The sequence below is a fragment of the Aquila chrysaetos genome, chromosome 14 (assembly GCF_900496995.4).
Source record: "Aquila chrysaetos chrysaetos chromosome 14, bAquChr1.4, whole genome shotgun sequence".
NCBI classification, from domain to species: Eukaryota; Metazoa; Chordata; class Aves; order Accipitriformes; family Accipitridae; genus Aquila; species Aquila chrysaetos.
In genome coordinates, this window is record NC_044017.1 from 7,232,849 (window position 1) to 7,254,176 (window position 21,328).

General features: G+C 38.4%; 1 protein-coding gene across 1 annotated transcript in view; it reads right to left on the bottom strand.

The window, feature by feature from the left end:
- The window catches only part of GPC6 (glypican 6), a 777,565-nt gene that overhangs the window by 335,455 nt on the left and 420,782 nt on the right, over positions 1-21,328 (bottom strand). The window contains 1 exon segment of the mRNA XM_041128712.1: positions 17,451-17,842. Within this exon segment, the coding sequence (XP_040984646.1) occupies positions 17,451-17,842 (392 nt within the window).

Sequence of the window (21,328 nt, forward strand, 5' to 3'; positions counted from 1 at the left end):
AAAGACAGCAACATTCTGAGGTCAATTCATATGACTGGACATGGGAACTGCTTTCTGGAGATGCTTATCTCTTTTCATTGCTTATTGAAGAAGCCTATGGCAAACACACTCCAAACCTACATACCTTGGTTAACCTAAAGTTCGGATCATCTGAAATTCTGTTGAAGAAAGTAACACTCTTGCTTAATGAACCAGACTAGCTGAGCTAACCCAAGGGGCCGCCATGTTCAGAGAAATGTGATTCTGAATAAATCTCTATAAAAATAAATAAGTCAGTAAAGGTCAGCTTTCATCTACAATTCTTAACTTCTTAGTTTAGTAAGGCTTCTGAGATATTTTTTCCTCTGATGAGAAATATACACTAAAACTAGTGTAAAGAGTATAAAACCTGTATAAGAGAAACAGGAATGCATTTTTTTTCCTGTTACGGAAACAGAGGTAAGAAATCTTTCCATCTGTATAATTAATCTCTAGCTTAGAAAGTAAATTTGGACACAATGTAAAGTTTTAGTCTCTTGAGTACATGGCTGAAACTCTATTACTAGACATATATAACATGAGACTGCTAAAAATGTTTTTAAGTACTCTTAAATCCACCACATATCGAAGCAGGGTGACTGATAAGGGTGCAGAGAAGAGACTACATGATCAAACAGCTCTTTCCCCCTCGCATTCTGGCCAGGCTACTGTAGGCTGTTACTTCCAACCACAGCTCCCCTTTGAACCTCGCAGAAAGAGGGCTGAAATTATGCAGTCTACCATCTCCACAGCTTCATCAGGCAGAAGAGATTTCTCTCACAGTAAATCAGTTTATACCTTTGTGACTACACCAGAATACAATTTATGGAACAATCTGAAGTCAATTCTCTCATTAGCTAAACCACATGCTTTGAGAAGAGACCCATTAAAATGCTCAAGCACATCCCGAAAATGGCTGTTCGTATTTACTGAGGCAGTAACTCCTTTGCCAGGTTCATTTCATGCTCTGTAACAAAAAGGAAAACCCATCAATCTATCAACTCTTTAAAAAAAAAAAACCAAAACCAAACCTAATGAAAATTATGGTCCCAAGGTAAAAAACAACCACTCCTCTTCTCCAAATTAGTAATACTCAGAGGCAAATCTACCTGGCTAAATGGAACATAACTATTTGGGAACTACAAAACACCAAGGCAGAACTGTATTGATATTCAAGTAACACATTCATCTGCACTTTTTTTTTTAGTGGGGATATTTGCTTTAAATAATCTGACGCTCAGGGAGAAAACCTCTTTTACAAATAGCTCAGCTTTATTCTCCTGAAATTACGCCTGTTTTCAGATCCTACCAGCAGCAAACCCTACCATTTGAATATTGACAGGAGCAGTTCTTGGATGCTTTACAGCTGACACCTGCCAACGTCTATTTCTGACCCACTTCACTCACAGTAAAGGGACGGGGAAGAGAGATTTTCACTCCCCCCCCCCCTTATTGCTTTCTGACCACCATTTCATTTGAGGCAACTGCTCAAAAATCCTCACCTTTACCTCATGCCAAAAAATCAGGAAATACCTTTGACAGCAATCAGAACAAAATTAGTTGCATTGGGATATACATTCTTATCTTGGGAAAAGAGTAAGTCAATAATATTAATGCTGACAAAAATTTAAACAGGCAGACTGAAATTTCTATAATCAGGCATTTTTTGTCTCAGAAGGTACTAACTAACTGCTGTTTCTTACCTATTACATTTGTAGTTGTGTTGTAATGTCACTAATTTAAAAGTTGTTTTCCCTAATGATTGCTAAGAAAATCAAATTGCAATTCTGTTATAAGTATGCATAGCAGCTGAACTCTATAAACCATAGACTTCCTCTCCTCTTTTGTCGTGTCACCTATTCTTTAATTTACAAGGTCCCCTTATTCTAATAATGAATAATCTACATACACCTGGAGCAACAGATTAAAGAGGACATTTTCCATTTCAATTCAACTGCAGTCCCACTTTTTATAGTCTGACTTCAGGAAAATTAATTATGAAGCACCACATTTTACATATAAAGGAAATTAAGGTTGATTCTGTCTTTTTTTAATCTTTATCCATCATCTGCAAAATTAGCTTCTGATCCCTGAGATATTGTATACTTGGATGAATACAGGTTATACAAGAAAAACTATAATTGTGGGTTTAATCAGATTTTTTTTGGTAAGAAATAACTACTATAGATCTACGTGGGAGGCAAAAAGTAGCCTTCTGGGCTCTTAAGGAACAGTGCATCATCACTATTCTTGACTTCTCTAACGATATCCTAACCATGATACATAAATATCAACTTACAAATTCATTTTAAAATGTGAACTAGAAGTTAATTTTTTAAAAATTAACTATTACAAGCAAAATGCACAGGTGTGTTTTCTGCAGTTGAGTGAAAAGGAAAGACAAGACTGTAAGACGTTTATTACAAATGTTGGCAAGAACATCTTAGGTAATTCCCATCTTTGGCTGTAGAGGAAGCTTCATTAAGTTCGTGGGATGTCCACATTATTAGGCAGTTTTACCATGCACTAGGTTCTAGGCTGGTCCATGCATTGTATGGCCACTAGTGGTTCTCTCTGTTCCCTCTCCGTCGTTGGAGAGACTATCAGCTCTAGAACATGATTCAACCTGCACAGGATGTGAATTCCCCCTAGAGGTGCCTATTTTTCTCCAGGGATTGTAGAAACAGTACCAGGTCACTCTATTTTTAACATAGTTACGTCAGATAAGTGCCTATTCTAGGCAATATAAATTTCTTGTTATTAAATATCACTCTTGACCTTAGCTTCCAAGAATACCTTTCCTCTACTTTTTCCAAATCAAGCATTCTGCTTCTGAGCAACTTCTCAACTTATTTAATATTTTCTGCACTATAAGCCCTTAACTTTCCTTGCTAATAAACACTTTTCTAAGCATTTTCATCTGCCAAAACTTCCATTCTTCTCATGCCTGTCCATTTGCCATTTTCACGTTAAACATAGCATTACATTTGAGGATATTAGAGCATTTAGGAAACATTTTACTTCTGAAGCTTTTCAGATCATGCTGCAAATACATGTAGGTAAAAGCAAAAAAGTGAAAAATGGCTCCATTAGAATGCATTTGTTTGTTCTCACTGTTTTTAAAGGATGTCAACTTGACAGCATAGAAGACTCGAGTTCTTACTCCCTGATACAAATGAGCAAGAAAATATGACTCTCAGCATTACTTCAGCTTTGACCCAAAAAGGCAAAACGAAAGCTACAAAAGTTAAATCTACATGGTACAGAAAACCTAAAGTAATTTTCTGTACTTGCTGAGTGAATGTTTTCATCTGTATTAAGATTGCCTTCAAAGATACAGGACCAAGGAGCGCCTTCTGAGATCTATGTACATACGTATCAATATTTAACGTAATGCAATAAATATTCATCAGATGGTAACAACAAGTAGTCACTACATGCTCAAATAGTGAAATTTTTATGCTAGTACCTGCAGTTAGATTGTGTGCGCATATGCATATACAGACTCTAGTCCTCTCTATTTGTACACTGAAATACATTTGAGCATAAAGACAGGTAGGCGGACCTCACCATTTGTGTTAATTGTAAATATTAATTTGTGCAAAGGAAGATAGTCTAATTCACCTCTCTTATAACACGAGTTCTCCCACTACTTTAGTTGCCAACATGGCACTCCATGAATCTGTATGTGTGTGCGTGCACGCGCACACATGCATGAGTGTGAAGGCAGGACAAAAGAAAAAAGTGTTGAAATGGGTCATCACTTGATTAAGCAGTAAGCTCATTCACTTTATAGAAATCTAATCTTTCCTTGATAGGTACTTACTCCTCCTACTAAGGAGCAATACACAGTCACCAGGAAAAGTTTTGATAATGAAAAAAGAAAATAATTCAATACATTTAATTAACACATTTCTTTCTTCCACCAAGTGACAGTGTTCTATGTCATATCTTCTCCAGCAGTAAGAATACCTTAGTGCTTTACACACCCTACTGCGTAGGTCCTACCTCACTACATCAGCACTATTAATGCAATATATCTGTCAAGGCTTATTAAAATTCTTTTTGATGTGTATCTTGGCTCATAAACCTCCACACTGTATTGATATTGCCTAAGGGAACGTCCTTGTAGCACTGAATCTCTGCAGATGGGATGATAAAAGAGAAATGTTCAAAACTTTAAAAAGTTCAGTCTCTAGCAGAGCTTTCTCTTCCAACACCTCTTTTGAATAGTGTTTTGGGTTGTCACTCTATAGCTATTGTTCAAAAAATGGCTTACAAAACATTTTAACTCACAGAGAAAAAACTTTCTTACAAATAAATAATTGATGGATAAAAAGCAGCTGATGGATCTCAATCCATTTTCATAGATATACCCTTTTCAGTGCTTTGTATACATGCTGTGCCTGTACCAATCCTTAGGTAGCAAACAAACCCCGGCAGCCAGTTCACTCACTAAAGTGAGAAAGAATTTACCAAGTCAGTTGGAGAACTGAATTTTGTTCTCCTTCATGTATGTAATCTCTTCCGCTTTTCTATTTGTAATTAATTGCCACAGGGCACAGGAATAGCTTTCAGGGACTGCGAACACTGTGCTGCCCAGTTTGGAACATGTCTCTGGTGGCAGGTGATGCTATATGCTTCAGAAACGTATTAAACTTTTACAGTGTGTTTAAACTAAATCACATGGGTGAAATTCACTGATGATGATTTTATGTGAATTTAACTACATATACTGATAGTCTATAAACATTTTACCTATGTTAACTCATAGTGTAAATATGTTATTCCACCCAAATTTCCTCAGCAATAAGTTTTCATCACTAAGTTCTTCAGTCTCCCCGTAAAGGCCTTTGCCTTAACAAACTTTGTTTTCTACCTGATTTTATACAGATCGAACAATCAGACCCTAATCAAGTTCACATTGAAGTCAATGGCTAAGGTACTTTCTACTGATTCAGGAGGGAAAGTAGGAGAAGGAAGAGGGAGGCACAGACTGAATCTTAAAATAGAGAATTGAGTTTACATATAAAAATATGCACTGTACTGATGTATGTACATTCACAGTGCTTCAGTACTAGGCTAAGTCTGGAAGACATTTCTCTCAGAAGCAGTTTTGGGGAATCAGACTGAAAATAAGATATGGCCATAGGATGCTTTCTTTGGGGTCAGGGTAAAAATAAGACAGTCAAACCATTTTGGGTTTAACGTTTACCTCTCATAGAATCACAGAATCATTTAGGTTGGAAAAGACCTTTAAGATCATCGAGTCCAACTGTAAACCTAATGCTACCAAGTCCACCACTAAACCATGTCCCTAAGTGCCATCTTAGTGTACTTTGAATAGGGAAACACAGTAAGAGCAAAAGAGTCTCCAAAAAAAATCTGTATATTAGAACTTTTTGAGTAAAAAGCTACATTTTAACCAAAGAGAAAAAAAGCATTCCCGGAAGGATCATCCCCCATTTCCTTAACCACTTTTTAAACAAAGCAGCTTCTATATCCACAAACCTTTTTCTTTTTATTCAATTTTTCTTCCCCTGTCTTGCATTTCTAATTCAGCTGGAAAATGATGCACGTAATCTGAAAATTTTTGTCAGTCACAAAGCCAACACCCTTCCCTCCTTCTCCTGCTCCCCGCCTGCTGTTTATTTTTAATAAACTTTATTGTATAATTTATTGTTTCACATTTTTGACACTTTTTTTTATATTCCTGTAACTATATATAGAAGACTGTAAAATAAAATAGAAGAAAAAGTAAATGTATAGTAGTAGTGATTGGGAGTCAGCTTCCTCTGTTAGCTTTGGAGACTCCAGAGCATAAATTACCCTGCAAACATTCTTCACCCAAAGTTTTAACTCTGATTTAAGTGAAAACCTGAATTGCATTCATTTCCAGTTGGTACATTCTGTCTTACTTTTAAATGCTGAATGCTACCTACAATGAATTATGTAACAATAAAAAAGTTGTACTGAATTAAGAGTATTCTTTCACCTTATACTTGTAGCCAGGAAACATCCTAAGGCTCTCAAAAGAACTTCAGTTTTTGAGGATCAGTGTGGAAGTTTCTGACAGCAGTTTGTCCTCTGGTTTGGTTTCTATGTGTTTTTCTTGAAAAGCAGATGTGCACTGTTCTTTACAAACAGATGTGTGATGATGAAAGATACACAGTTGCTTATCTTTCCTACAGAACTACATCTTACGTGTGATGAATAGGTTGCCAGGATGGATAGGTTGCCAGGAGCTTCCTGAACATTTTTTGCTTCTGTCTTCCTATACTCTGTGTGGTAGCAGGTTACTCGCCTTAAGATCTCCAGGACTAAAGGCCACAGTGTGCCTTGAGCTGCCTCTGTGCTGGATTTCAAACTACCTGTTAAAGCAGGCATCCCTTATCCAAAGAAAATGTCAGTGTAAATGCAGAACTAACACTCAGATTGGAAGAAAACTGATATTTTTTTTCATTCAGGCTATCCGTTGCACAGTAGTGTACAAAATTAAATTGTTTCAAATAAACAATTAACTGACTGGCACTCTGATATTAATATAATCAGGTGAAGCCAACAACAACAAAGTAACAGATTTAGCCTGAAGAAATTAGGTGCACAAATGCCTCTAACAGTTCCCTCTTCCACTGGGAAATAGGCAAGTATAAAGGACGTTATGGCCAGATCCAAAAAGAACATAGCAATCTGATAGGGAAAATTGCAAATATGGCAAAAGGCTACCAGTTTTGGGTGTGGAATTCACAAGGAGGACTTTGTCATCTAATATAAGTTTGGTTTCCCACATAGTGAGAGGGGAGAGTTAGGCTCTGATGGCCACATCTCTACGGGTGAGAATTAAGTCAGACCTGCTCCAACCTAACTCCCTGTTCCACCAACCCTGAAGAACATAGAGCTAAAAGAAGATGGTGCCCGAGCTGAGAAGCTTTTCCTTATATGTCTCCATGGCCCATAGGCCTGAGCTGATTTGAGGTCAGACAGCTTAGATGCCACAGAGCAAAGCTGGTCAATTATTCCATTCTGCAGACAGAGAAGACCAAGCGCTTAGATCTGTATGCAGTCACTTGTTTTGGGTCATGTCTGGAAAAAAAGGGTTCCTAACAGCCACCACAGTGTGCCATAACATCACAGTGAGTGGCGGTACTGTTGAGCCAGCAAAATGCTGAAGAGAGCAATGCAGGTTGTAATTTCTCTGTCTTGTACTTAAACACTGAAGGCTACTTTTGTGAAATTCAGATCCATATCTTTGGTGGCTTAGGCTTCCCTCTACCAACTGGATGCATAAAATCTCCTTTTGAAACAGAACAATTAGATCAGTGTCTTCTGTTGTGGAGAGAACAGCTGATGCTCTGGCATAACAACTCAGCATGCAGAGCACTTACTCAGGAAATACGAATTAAGTGTACTAGCCCTGCTTAGCTTTGTCAGCTTACCAGATATTGCCTTATAGACACTTGCTTTTAGATCCATGGGTTATGCCAACATACGGACGTGAATGAAAGAATCATGGGATGAAAAGTACAAAAGGCAAGCATAGATGCAATTCTGTTGCTTGGTGATACTGAAAAGCACATAAGCGGGGGTGAAGCGAGGAGTCTGTACGTGCTTCCTGAATGAATCCAGTAGTTTCTCCAGTGGTGCATTCACGCAAAATTGATAAACCTTCTGAAATCAAAGACCAGAAGTCAAACTTGCACAGTACCAGGACAGACCTGAACATCAAAACATCTCTGGCAGTTTTAAAAGCAAAACCATTTTCAAGAATGGGGAAGTTGTTCGCAGGCTAAAACTGCGCTGAGGTGTTGGAGAAAGGCAAAACCTTGTACACCAGCTGCCAAAGGATGGCAAACCGTTATGAAGGACAAGCAGGCATTTCTTGTATTAAAATCCTCTCTCTATACACTTAGTTTCTGCTCTTGGTCATGTAATGGTGACACATGTGTATAGCTGAGGTCAACTAAATCCTCCTAATCTTATTCAAAGCTCTACTTTTCCACTGTTTTGTCTGGTACATTTAGTTTTTACTCAAGAAATGAATTCTTCCTATGGGCTTTTAAAAAAAAAAAAAAAAAAAAAAGGAGGATGAAAGGACAAGAAGAAGAAAAAAGAGCAATGATAGCCTTAGACATGTGGACTGAACACAAATGACATTTTCTCTTCAGAAAAGATTATGGAGAAAACTCGGCAAGCTTGTGGCATAAAAAACTCCCATAAGAAGCAGACACTGGAGGATGGGGATAAGTTTAAAATTTTACAGATGACCAGAACTGTTATTTTCTTGACAATGAAATGTTTCATTTTGTACTCCTATGCTCATACCATCTTCCATTTGAGATATATTTTGAGATGCAAGACTTAAGCAGGCAATGAAGCCAACTGTCATTGACCTCCGAATAACTAAGAATTGGACTTAGATCCACATTGTCGATTTCAGACTTCATTATTTTAAAGTCTCAAAGAAATCTGACTTTTTCAATGTGTTGCTGATGACTTTGTTGACTATAACACTTAAGTAGATATGTATTTAAATTCCAGTTAGTATTCCTGACGAGTTTTAGGTAAATCAGATATTTCCTTGACTAATGTTTTCTGTAGAAACCTGAAGGCAGAAGAACCTATTAGTTTTTGTGCTTCTGGCTCACGTAAGAAATAAAATGAATTGCTTTTATCAAATTGTGATTGGAAAACAGTGCTTCCATAGGCTGCCTTCTACACAGTATGAAGACAATCTGTAAAAAGAGTCATTCTAAAAAGTCAGCATGTTGTAAGATAATATAGATCTCCTTGCATTGCTTAACCTTCAGATTTTTTAATCTCCTTCCTATTTCCATTTGATTCTTCTGAATTTTCTTTTACCCTCCTGTGCTAAAACAGCAAAAACGTAAAACCTGCTGTAAGATTAATTACAGAGAAGGTCTAAATCTAGCAGGGTCAGCAAGCTCCTAGGTGAGCTTTGCTTCTTCATTATTTTTATCATGACTTGGCTGTGTATCATGACATGCATTAGGATACATCCTTTGTTCTAGGAATTCCTCTGAAAAAGTTCTACATTTTCTCTTTACATAGCTTCTGTAGGTGCCATATCAACATCTTTTATAGGCGGGAAATAAAACTGGTATGAAAACTTGGAAGGATTGTGTGTAAAACGTGCTTTTCAGCAATCCTAAAGAAAACCTTGATTTGAATAATTATTTTTTTAATGTGTCATGACAGTGTTTAATGACATTGTTAAACTAAAATGCTTTCATTTTGGTTCTTAATATATAGGTGGAAGTTTCAGGTAAAACTAAAGGGTATTTTCTGTGCCATAGGCATTAAAAAAAAGCACAAACTGAGCAAAAGCACTGTAATCAGAAGATCTTTGCTTATGAATGACACAAAGAATGCAGGAAGACAGAACTATTGCAAATTTTGAGATGCGAAGTGCTACATAGTAGGAATAAACCAGGTTGGAAGACCTACTTAGGGGATACTGAGCAAGACTGAATGTCTTACTGCGCAGCATGACTCAGTTAAACTCGGGTTATTAAGGTCAATACAAAGCTAGCTGAATGAAATTTAAGGACCTAAGAAATGGAGAGTCCAGGCTGGATTATAACTGACAATTTTAATAGATAGGACATGGACCACAGCTTTTGCAGACCTCCTACCTCCGTTTTCCTTTTGTTGGAGTCACTGTTTCGTTTTAGGCCTTTTCTCCTGAGCTGCTCTTCTGGGACATCTGATGTTCCAGTGCACACAAAGTGGAAAATAGAGCAGTGCACCTGCAGTAAGTCTGGGATATCTGGAAGGCATCTGGTTTATTTTCCCATGAAATGTCTGCAAATTAACTAGACTGGTTTACATTCCTTTTCTTTCCAAGAAAGGAGGAAAGATTTCCTGCATAGCTGGAGAACCTCAGTTCAAAGGATGCTTCTCACAAAGTGCACCAGTGTAGATACCATTCACTCTTGCTTCTATGCCACAGACATCTCCGAGCCCTGAAACTCCCCTGGCTGGATAATTCCTGGACTCCCCACCTGAGGAACACCACGGGACAGGAAGAAGAAAAAAGAATGTGGCCCATTCATGGCATGGTATGATCCAGTTCTTGGAAATATATATTAAGTCAATTAAAACTCAAAGAATGAATGACTGAAAAAAACCTTAAAACAACAGATACAGAAGCAATCATAAAAGCTATGCTTGCTCAGCTGGGCTGTTCCTAAACTAGCAATTTGAACTAAGGATTAAAGTTTAGTGAAAACCATAGTCCTTTTTAGATCTCCTTTCCCTCTGTGACTTTAACAAGCCAAATCTCTCCAGCCAATGAAGTTAAAATATACAGGACACGCAGCTCTTTATCTGTCACACCCTGCAAATCACATTTTCCAGCATTAAAGTACTATTCGTTTTGGCTTTTAATTACCTGACTTATCAGCATGTCATATTTCTCCCCCCCCGTCCCTGCAATAATTACATTCTGAATCAGTGTGACATTCAATATTGACCTTTATTTATGGCTCTCACAAACTGTCGAATGTTTATTTATAAACCATGAAAAGCAGAGTTTGTAAGAATATTGATTCAGTGTATTAGAAAAGCAGTGGCCTGGCATTCTGTGAGTAGAAGTAATCACAGGCAATTACTGGAGACTGCTTTTCACTACTAATTTTGGGTTCAACCTTATAATTGTATTACTGAATTTGTTTCACTTTGTCCATATATCACCAGGTTCCTAGTAAGAAGTCTGATATTAACATAATTTAATAATATTCAGGGGAAGAATGGTTTTAATTGGTTTAAAAAGAGGGAGATACATAGCCTATGCCACACAATGAGAAAAGTATTGTAACAACCTTTTTTATTTTGCAATAAATGATAATTAATATTTAAATGCATTAATGAAATAAGTTCTTAGCGGCTGGGTCACAAATCTTTGATGTTTATGCCACTAACAAAATCACTAACTGCTCCTAATGATGCCCCTGAGCTAAGCTTCACTTTACTCCTGGTATAAAAACTACTTTCATTGCCAGTAGCGTGAATTTGCAAGTGTGAAAGGCAAAGTCAAACTAAGAACAATTCTTCTTGTCCTTATCCCAGTATAAAATGGCAAGAAAGTGGTCAAAATCAGAAAAAGAACAAACCACAAAACAGCCAAACTTAGAGAAAAGCAAAACTAGCAAACAATAACTACAACCTTAGATCTATGTAAATAAAAGTACTCTGCGCTCACTCGCTGTTCCTAGCGAGACAGATTCAGTGCAAAAGCCAATGAAGATGTAACTGTCTGCCTGGGATTAAATTAGAGCTCTGAGAAGCAGTGGGGGAATGACAACTAGCTGATGACTGTGCTTTTGGATAGGACTGACCACTCATACTTCATCATTTGTTTCTTTCTACTAAGCTCATATGTTCTCAGTGTGAATTTAACCAGATTAAAACATGAAATCAGCACAAGTCAGGCTTGAGATGTTATGCTCATGAAACATAAAAAAAGTGCCTTTTTTTTTCCTCCTGTTTTCTATAACTTTCAGTGAAAAGTATATGGAAAGAAAATGTTCCCAGGAAAAATTTTCTTTGGGTGGAATGCTATCCTGATGGGATAACACTCTGTTAGGGAAACAGTACCGTTTGTACCAACTAGTACGGTGTTTTTGGCAAATTTGCATCCAGTTCGGGATTTAGACTATCTTTTCAAATACCCTTAGTTTCAGTCTTAATCTTTTCTTGGGAACTAGTTCTATTTTCTACATGCTGTGTTTGGTCCAGAACTCTTCCTTATTTAATGAAAAAGATTCTCCAGTACAACAAGCTTTATAAATGCTGTAATTCAGTTATGAATATATTTGGAAAAAGTATTTCAGGATTCATAAGCTTCTGGAAAGTCATAAAGACCCTCCCTTTTTTTAATTTTAATTGCTTTATCCTCCCCATTTGTTTTTCTGCTTACATTTTCCACCACTCCGTGACAGTTCAAAAAGAGTATTATCATCACTGAGAATGTTTTGTTTACAGTCAGAGAGAATAACTTAGCATTATTTTCTTGTAAAGTATCCAGAGCTCAGACATAGTAAAAGATGCACATGAAAAATATGCACACGTCTTTTCTATCACATTATTGGAAATCACAGCTGGCAGAAATATTTTCAGTAGTTCCTTCAGTTTAATGTTAAAAACTAAATCACAGCTGGTCAGGAAGGTTTGGTGGGTTTTTGTGGGTTTTTTTTCTCCAGGAAAAAGTTGAGAAAAAGAAAATACATTTTAAAACATTGACATTTGAATATGCCATATTTTTATGGGGGTAAAGGATAGCACATTTGTTTTGCACCAAATGGTAACAAAGCAGAAAAGCCTGTTCTACAGGTTTTTAGGATCTGACAAATTAGCAGAAAAACAGGTGGTAGAAAATTTTACCAATTATTTCTGAGCCTGTAGCTCAGAAAGTCCATAAACATCTACTAGTTATAGCTTAAGAAAGTATACAAGGTGAGCAGCTCTGCTCCTGTACTGACCTTTAAACTGCTGGGCACTGAGGTAAAAATCAGCTAACAGACCTCTGGTGTGCCCAAAATGGCAGTTCTTATGTTATATATTGAATATTACATACTGAAGCTGCATCAGGGGAAGTTCAGATTGGACATTAGGAAAAGGTTCTTCACTAAGAGGGTGGTCGGCCACTGGAACAGGCTCCCCGGGGAAGTGGTCACAGCACCAAGCCTGTCAGAGTTCAAGGAGCATCTGGACGATGCTTTTAGTCACATGGTTTAGTTTTCGGTAGTCCTGCAAGGAGCAGGGAGTTGGACTGAGTGATGCCCATGGGTCCCTTCCAACTTGAGGTATTGTACAATTCTTCTATATTAATGAATAAATAGGTTTCATTTTTCTCACTTTAAGAAATACTGTAATTACTTTTTGCTCATATGCATACCCAGCTTTACAAAGCATATATAGAATTTAGTGGGCTGAAGTCTACTCAAGACAGTGGAAATACACTTCATTCAGTGGAGATTTAACAAGCCCTTAACAACATAGACTGACAAATTTTTAATCTATTGGTATGAGAAATAAAAAGATTTTAAAATATCTGAAAATTTAAAAGTGCAATTGAACTTTGAGATTATGAAAATATTGTTCAAGTAAAACTGCACAACTTGAGATAGATGCAATGCAACTATGTCTGCTTACAATTGAAATACGTTAGAAAAAATTACAAAAAAAAGACATGTCCTAACCACCCTCCCTCCCCATTTATCTAAATGGGACTTATCTAAATTATAATCACACTGACATAAGCAAATTGCAAAATAATATTGTAAGAGGAAAATATTTGCGATGTGTTGCCTATTTTGAGAGTGCTTGAGTGCATACTTCATTGGAAAAAGAGGGGAGTATAGCTCCTTTGCAAGGAACACACTGACGGCATCGTTTTCAGTCAGCACCAACTTTATACCCTCTCTGAAGAGAAATCTTCAGAAAAGATGTGTCCCTCACATTAGATAGGGAACAAACCCTTCTGAGTGTGTGACCCACCAACTCCTTTAGAGAAATGGGCCAGAAGAGGCTGAGAAAGTAAATTGAAGGCCCAAAGGAGATGTTGTTACCAACTTTCTCACTAATAAATCTCTTTCTCACGGTGTTTAGGGTGTAGGCTTAACATTTTTCTATGTGAGTGGCCTTTGATAGTAGCAGTTCAGTGAGATAATGGGTCCACAAATAGAAAGCAAAAAATCTCTTTAGCTTCTGATGTTGCAGCTAGGAGATCCCCCCCTGTTCCTAGTCAGTGCAGACAACAGACAAAGATTTCTGTAAAAGAACTGCAACAGTTCTTCTTTTAATTTGCTCCTTTTTTCATTTCTCTTGACTTGCCCAGATGTGGCATTCTTATCACAGAATCTCTCAGTATTAGAGTACAATGAAAATGAAATACGTGCTGAATCTGGATGACTTCCGAAACAGTAATAAAAAATATTTACCTGCCTCTTTTTTGGTTGCAAAGTTATGTGCTAACTCTAAAGAATGGTTGCAGTCTTTTAAAATGATGTTTAAAGAAAAAGATTTATCATTTTCTACAGTAGATAGACCAGCATAAAAATCCGCAGTTATGATATCAAGAAAGCTTGGATCTCAGAGTAATCACAGCCTTTCCACAGGATATTTACTTATCTTGAACATTTGGTGTCACTTGGGGTTCTTCGCATCTGCCTCACCAGGCTGCATATGACACAAAGTCCCTAAAACCAGCAACTGTTTACCATTTGCCGTAGATACAAATATAGCCACTGAGATTTTAATACCAAAGTCAGTCTTGCAATCAAAGCATATTCTACATTTAAGTAAAAATGTTAATTTCATTAATATTTTAATAGGATCATAGGATAATGATCCTAAACAAGCACGGCCAGCAGGTTGAGGGAGGTCATTCTCCCCCTCTGCTCTGCTCTGGTGAGTCCCCACCTGCAGTACTGCGTCCACCTCTGGGGTCCTCAGCACAGGAGAGAGACATGGACCTGTTGGAGCAGGTCCAGAGGAGGGCCATGAAAATGATCAGAGGGATGGAATACCTCGCCTATGAAGACAGGCTGAGAGAGTTGGGGTTGTTCAGCCTGGAGAAGAGAAGGCTCCAGGGAGACCTTATTGCAGCATTTCAGTGCTGAAAGGGGGCTTATAAGAAAGATGTGGACAGACTTTTTAGTAGGGCCTGTTGTGATAGGACAAGGGGTGATGGTTTTAAATTAGAAGAGGGTAGATTTAGACTAGATATAAGGAAGAAATTATTTACAATGAGGGTGGTGAAACACTGGAACAGGTTGCCTGGAGAGGTAGTAGATGCCCCATCCCTGGAAACATTCAAGGCCAGGTTGGACAGGGCTCTGAGCAACCTGATCTAGTTGAAGATGTCCCTGCTTACTGCAGGGGGGTTGGACTAGATGACCTTGAAGGGTGCCTTCCAACCCAAACCATTCTATGATTCCATGATAATTGGAGTTGGAAAGGCACTCAGGAGATCTCCAGTCCAACCTGCTTCTCAAAGCAGAGTCAGCTCTGAACTCAGACCAGCATGACCTGGTCATCTCAAAGGGCTTTGTACAATCAGGACCTCCATAGATGGAGCCTGTGCAGGCTCTCTGGGCAACTGATCCACTGCTTGATCATCCTCATGGTGAAGCTTCTCCTTACATCCAGTCTGAACTGGCCTTTGTTTCAACTCATGCCCATCGTATCCCACCATGCCCCGCTGTGAAGAGCTTTGCTGCATCTCCTTGATGACCTCCCTACAGGCACCAGGAGCTCCTGCTGGGTGCCCCTGAAGTCGCGTCTTCTCCTAGCTGAACAAGCCCCAGTCCCACAGCCTCTCCTCACAGTGCCAGTAATCCAGTCCTGATCATGCTGGTGGCCTCCACTGAACTCACTTCAGTTTGTCAATGTCTTTCTTGCATGGGAAGGGCCCAAAACTGAACACAGTATTCTAGATGTAGTGTAATAGAGCATCACTATTTATGTGTATATAAAGCAAAGAATCTATACTGTATCTTGCACCAACCACCAAGCACTTTTAAAGATTTTTTTAAGTGTTGCTTTCATGTTAAAAGAACAAAACGGAAGCATTATTGAGCTATTGTTATCATCTTCAAGTGACACTAGAAAAAGGCTCACTATGATTACAGAGCTAGTAGTTCTCATTATAGGATCATTTAGCGATCCTGTGATAAACCCGGTTCTTGAAAGGGCTTATGTGCCCAAAACCCAGCAGGCAAGATGAAAACATTTCCTGGGTACGTGAGAGGGGAGACACCTGCACATTCTGTACAGTCACGTACATACAGAGGGAATGTGACATCTCAGCAGACAATTCATACCTTAATCTGCTTGGGATTCACAAATTGCACATCTATTGCATGAATTACATAGCTTACTCCCTACAGCCTGATCCAGTCAACGCAGCAAGCCCTAATGCCTACTGACAACAGTGACATCAGAGCCCAGCACTTTCACTTAAAACCTGACCCACAGGGACATCACTGCTCTTCAGAGGGAATCTGGGGCTGCAGATATATGCTTTCTGCACACTTGGAGGCTAAACAACCATATCTGCCCCCAGCCAGACTAGGCAGGCTGGGATGTCATGCCAATGCCCTGCCACTGTTCAGAAAGGACTGCAAGAATTGACAGTGCCAGAAAAAAAGGGAAAGCAACCCTGTAGCCCAGGAAGGCACCTGGAGGAAGAAACCTTAGTTCTAGCTGAGTAACCAGGATCATGTATCTCATTCACCGACTTTTAAGTGCAAAATGACCCTTTCCTCCCATACAGTCTCCTAGGCATAAAATCAGGCTTTCACTTGATGACTACCTCTCTGGCTTCATGGCTTACAAAGTACCACGTCATACAGGATAAAAAAAGTTTAGAAGCCTCATCTTGCTGAGCGCTTGAATTGCAGTCTACTGTACAATATGTCAACTCTACCTCACCTTCTGGCTGTGATTTGAATGAAGCAAGTGAGTCAGTCCTCTTGAGGAAAAGGAATGGCTTAGGCTTGTAAATGCAGGAAAGTATTGCATGGGGCAAGCATCAAAATCATGCTTGTACTTATTGTTCAGAAGTGAGTATTTGGGCATTTCAAGTGGATCTCACTAGAGCATTTCAGAATTCAGAATATAGTTAAGGTCCAAATACACTACGAGGACTGTGAAATAGCCAGATTGCAGAACAAGTATCTAGCCGGAACAGCAATTCAGAAAAATATACCCAAGTTTGAAATGCTGTATAAGAGAAAGTCATTCAGGCACATTTCTGGTACCCAGATGGGTTGTTTTTGTATGTGTTTTTTTCTTACACAGCTTTAATTATGTTAAGCCCTCAAGGATTATAATCGTCATAAATATTTGCATAGATAAATAATTAAAACTAAAATAAATGTGAGTCAAACCGTCCTTTGGGAAAGCTCAAGCTCCAGAGGTGTCACTATTCGTCTATTTTCTCATCAAAAACATGACTAGACATCTCTAACAAAATCCATCACCCAGTTGCATGATGAATGAATGCTGTGAGGGCTGTACTGCCCTAATGAACAGCAGCATAAATTTGCTTGAAACATTTAAATTCTGATCATAATCATCATCTTTTATATACGTAGCCAGTTTTGAATTGCTAATGACAATCACTACCATGCTATAACATTGATATATATTGGTATTTCATTGTGTCCTAAGCACAGAGAAATGCTTTCCAGTCAGTATTGCCTTAATATCTCCAGAAGGAATTAAAACCAACTGTTGCCCCTATTTATAAACTTAGGGTGGGTATATCAGTAGATGTAAAAAACAACCAACCAACCAAGCCACCCACCCACCCCTCCCTCTTAAAAAAAAAAGTGCACAATCACATTTCAATTGTCTAGCAAGTTTGAAAAAAATCCAAGCTTAAACAACCCCTGATTTTAGATTACCTTGGATACTCTGTTTGCAACCTCTCTGCCTACTGTCAGCCCCTGAACAAAGGTCCGTGCAGCAATGAATGCTCTAGTCACTTGAACCTTCAGCTTCCTGGGTACATCTCCAAACGGCTTCAGCTGGTCTGTGTACTTGCTTACACACTCCAGGTAGTCCTCAGTGAAATGGTACTGGGGGTTTATGAGCTGGAACATCCGCTCCAGCAGCCGAGCCCAGAAATCATTCAGCATTTCCTCCAAGTTCACATTGCCTCCTGTGTAATACCTCTTCAGCTCTGTGAAGAGGTCCTGGAACACCTCCGAGTTCTGCATGTACAGCATGCCGTACGTCCGGACAAACATGTCGTTTAAGGATCTTTCTGCATTCTCCAGAAGTTCTCGGAAAAATTCTGCAGGGAAAACAAGGTGTTAACGGATATATTAGTAAGGTACAAAGGGTTTTCTGATTGCATTCCTATGTTACCACTACTAAAGTTTGTCTTATTGTGTTGTTACCGTGGCATTTTACTAGTGAAATTAATCTATTTGGATAGTAAATTGCTTTATTTAGAAGTAAAGAAAAAAAGAGTATAACCTGAATTCCCCAACAAGGTAGAAGGATGTAGAACCTATAATGCTGAACATGAAAGACCCATTTGAAAGAGCTTCAGTGAGGTAGTTCCACCACTACTTCACATACTATCTGAACACAGCAATCCCCGTCCCTTGCAATATCCACCATAGATAGTATAGTAAATCTTCTAAGTTAAAAGTAAAGTCATTAATATGATGATTTAACTGAAAAATTAATGATTTTAGAATAGTTAGATAACGATAAGTTCCACTTTGCTGAAGTTTTTACAATGTAGAAGAACACCATGGAAATAAATCTGAAAACTTATTTGCAAATATTCTTGAAGAGAACTTGAAGGAGACCTGAGTGGAAATGAGCAGAATCCCTCTTAAAAGTATTATGTGTCTAGGTAATACTAAGAGAATGTTAGGATTTTCAATAATTTGCTACTATATTGACGAACAGTACTAGAACCCTCCACCGATCATGTCACAGCCAGCCTACTAATTCCAGTTTGTGCTAGTCGTTGGGTTTGGAACAGCAGACCTTGCATTTTTTGGAAAACATTTCAGACTTTACTGCTTCTGTGCCTTTTATCTACTCAGGCCCAAACCATAACCTATTTCTAAATTTTGGCCTGTGGAATTTATTCTTACTGGAAACCAAGCCCATGGGATACAGTGGAAATACATAATAATCTCTTCTGTTAAGATCCTTTAACTGCCATATGATGCTTAGGTTTTCCCAAGAAATTCACTAAGCATGTACAGTAGTTCTTTAAACACATCTGACAAAAGCAGGCATAGCTTCTGCTAGTTTTTAGAAGATCCCATCTTCCTACAGGGTCTACTTGTCAGCCTTCTTAACCTCCTTTGGAAAAGAATTCAATGGCTGCTGTGGCCTGTAAATGGGGCACTGCAGACAGCAAGGCAGAGATGGCAACACCTCTGGCAAAACATGTATATTTGCTGCAATTAAATGATTCACACTTATGCGGGAGTCATCATGCAGCCAACTCTGGGATATCAGATTCTAAATATGCAGTCATTGCCCATAGACACATCTGCATGTGCTAACTGCAGGGATGTGCTGACTTCTTACAGTCTTGGCTAATGCTGTAATGTGAATACTCTTTTAACATAGGGCCCTGCTGCACCTACAGTGACTCATAGAAATGCAGAACCACCGCAATGCTAAAGACAGGATGGCAACTAAGGCTATGTAAGAAAAAATCTACACTAAATTTGAGGATTTACAACTGTGATGAGCTGAAAGCAGAATCCACTGAACACTGTTGACCAGTCTACAAGGACTCAGTAAGAAAAGAGCCTCTTCTTTTTGGCAGAAATTGTGCAGAGCTGCAGTCTTTGATCTCCCAGATAACTGCAAAGGGGTTATCATGAAAATGTATACACAGAGCATTGAGAACTCGCTACATCAAAGCAATTATTAAAAGGAAAATATATGATAATAAATGTATCAATGTCTAAACTGTCATTAAAACCACAGCCTTTCATATGGAATGAACTCCATCTGGAAAAGAATATGCTTTTGCCAAATAGTTTATGTAGGGAAAAGCAAAAAAAAAAAACCCCAAACCCCCCAAAACCCCAAAACAACCCAAAAAACAATGCACAAAATGCACAAAGAGAAACCCTTGTAATTCTTTGTTGCCAAATAGAATAACTTGAGGTCCACAACATACAGTCATCTTTGTTGTTTTTCCAAATTATCCACTAATTCTGACAAAGCTGTTTAAGAAAAAAAGCAAAACAAAGCTGTTTTTCACTGCTAACCCTGACTTGGTGGCATCCTTGATGTCTGAATCATCCCGATTACTGTTTTATACATTCAGCATTTCTTGTTCTAAGAAATAATGCACACTGGCTGTACTGCTGAATACATCTAGCTCTCTGGTCACGCAATCTGGAAGGCAAAAAGATGGCAGAGAACTTGGGGCTCAAATTAAAATTTATTTTAAGGTTGAAGGCAGGCTTTCAGACCAGTGCAACTCAATGACAACTGGGAAAGACAATCACGAAAGCAGTGAGTCCAGGCCCCTCGACTTCTCTCCCATAAAGCTTTATGTGCTGGGGGGCTGCTGTAAGCAATTCACATGCTGGCTCCTCCCAATCCATAGCTATACTGGGAACCCCACTATTTATCTTAAAAGAACGTGCCATTGCATAAGTCAGTCATAGCAAAGCATAACCAAGTTTGCTGACAGCTCCTCTTGTCTGAGATTGTTAGCCTACTATTGCTTTGTGCGGGGGTATTATTTAGCAATCTCACAGTCAGTTTGTTGGAAGCCAATCAAACTTTTCAGGGAGGGGTAGACATTTATTCTGTGTTCGTACAGCAGCTAGCACAATGTGGTCCATGCTAGTTGCAATCTTTATTTATATTGCAGTACAAACATTATCAGTAACTCCACAAACTTAAATTTCATGCTAGTCCAAAAGTGACACCATACATATACATTCTGTAGGAGAGCTAATGTCCTCTAAATAGCAGTACATTTATTTAATTTTCAGTCTTCTCATAGGTCTCTAGTCTGAGAGCTATTGCTTAGAGTAAGTTATTATGCCATTAAAAAGTTAGACCATTAGTCTTCCGTACACTTTGATACAAAAGACAGTTAGTTTAAGAGAGTTATCTGCATCAGTAGCCCTACGCAGGATCAGGATAATAAAGCAGCAACAACTACAAAATTGGATACCTTTTTAGTTCCAGAGAGAAAGAGATCTCCCCTGTTGTACTAATTAGAAAAATTCTCAATCAACTCCCGTCCAGCAAAATGAATGCTGCTGTGAAGGATCACTTGCTTTTTTAGCCTGCAAATCTTCCATACATCAAGAAGGTAGTCTGCTTTGGGATGCTTATGTACATAAACTGTGTCCTGGCATAACGGGGTACTTGTCCAGTTACATGAGGAGAAACTGTACTTGCTTCTGCAAAGGTTGAATTTTTCCACGGTCTTCACTGTAATTTAAAGATTTTATGTTCATTGCAAAGATGATATTTCATCAACTTGCAGGTAGCTTTTGAAAAATAATGTAATATTTCAGCTAAAAGTAAAAGAACGAAGATGAGACAGACATTAGTCATGTTGCTTAATGTGCTTCTGGAAGGCACTCAAGTACTAGGGTGGGAGAGGAGAATCTATATAAGACAGAGCTGTGCAGTGTTTTAAAATATATGTCTTGTGAATTTTTTTGCTGCCAAAATAGGCTGTCATGAGCAGTGTTAATGCTGGAAATAATTTTTCCTAATTTTAAGTGGTGATTCATTTATATGACAGAATATGTCCTGGGTATGTCTT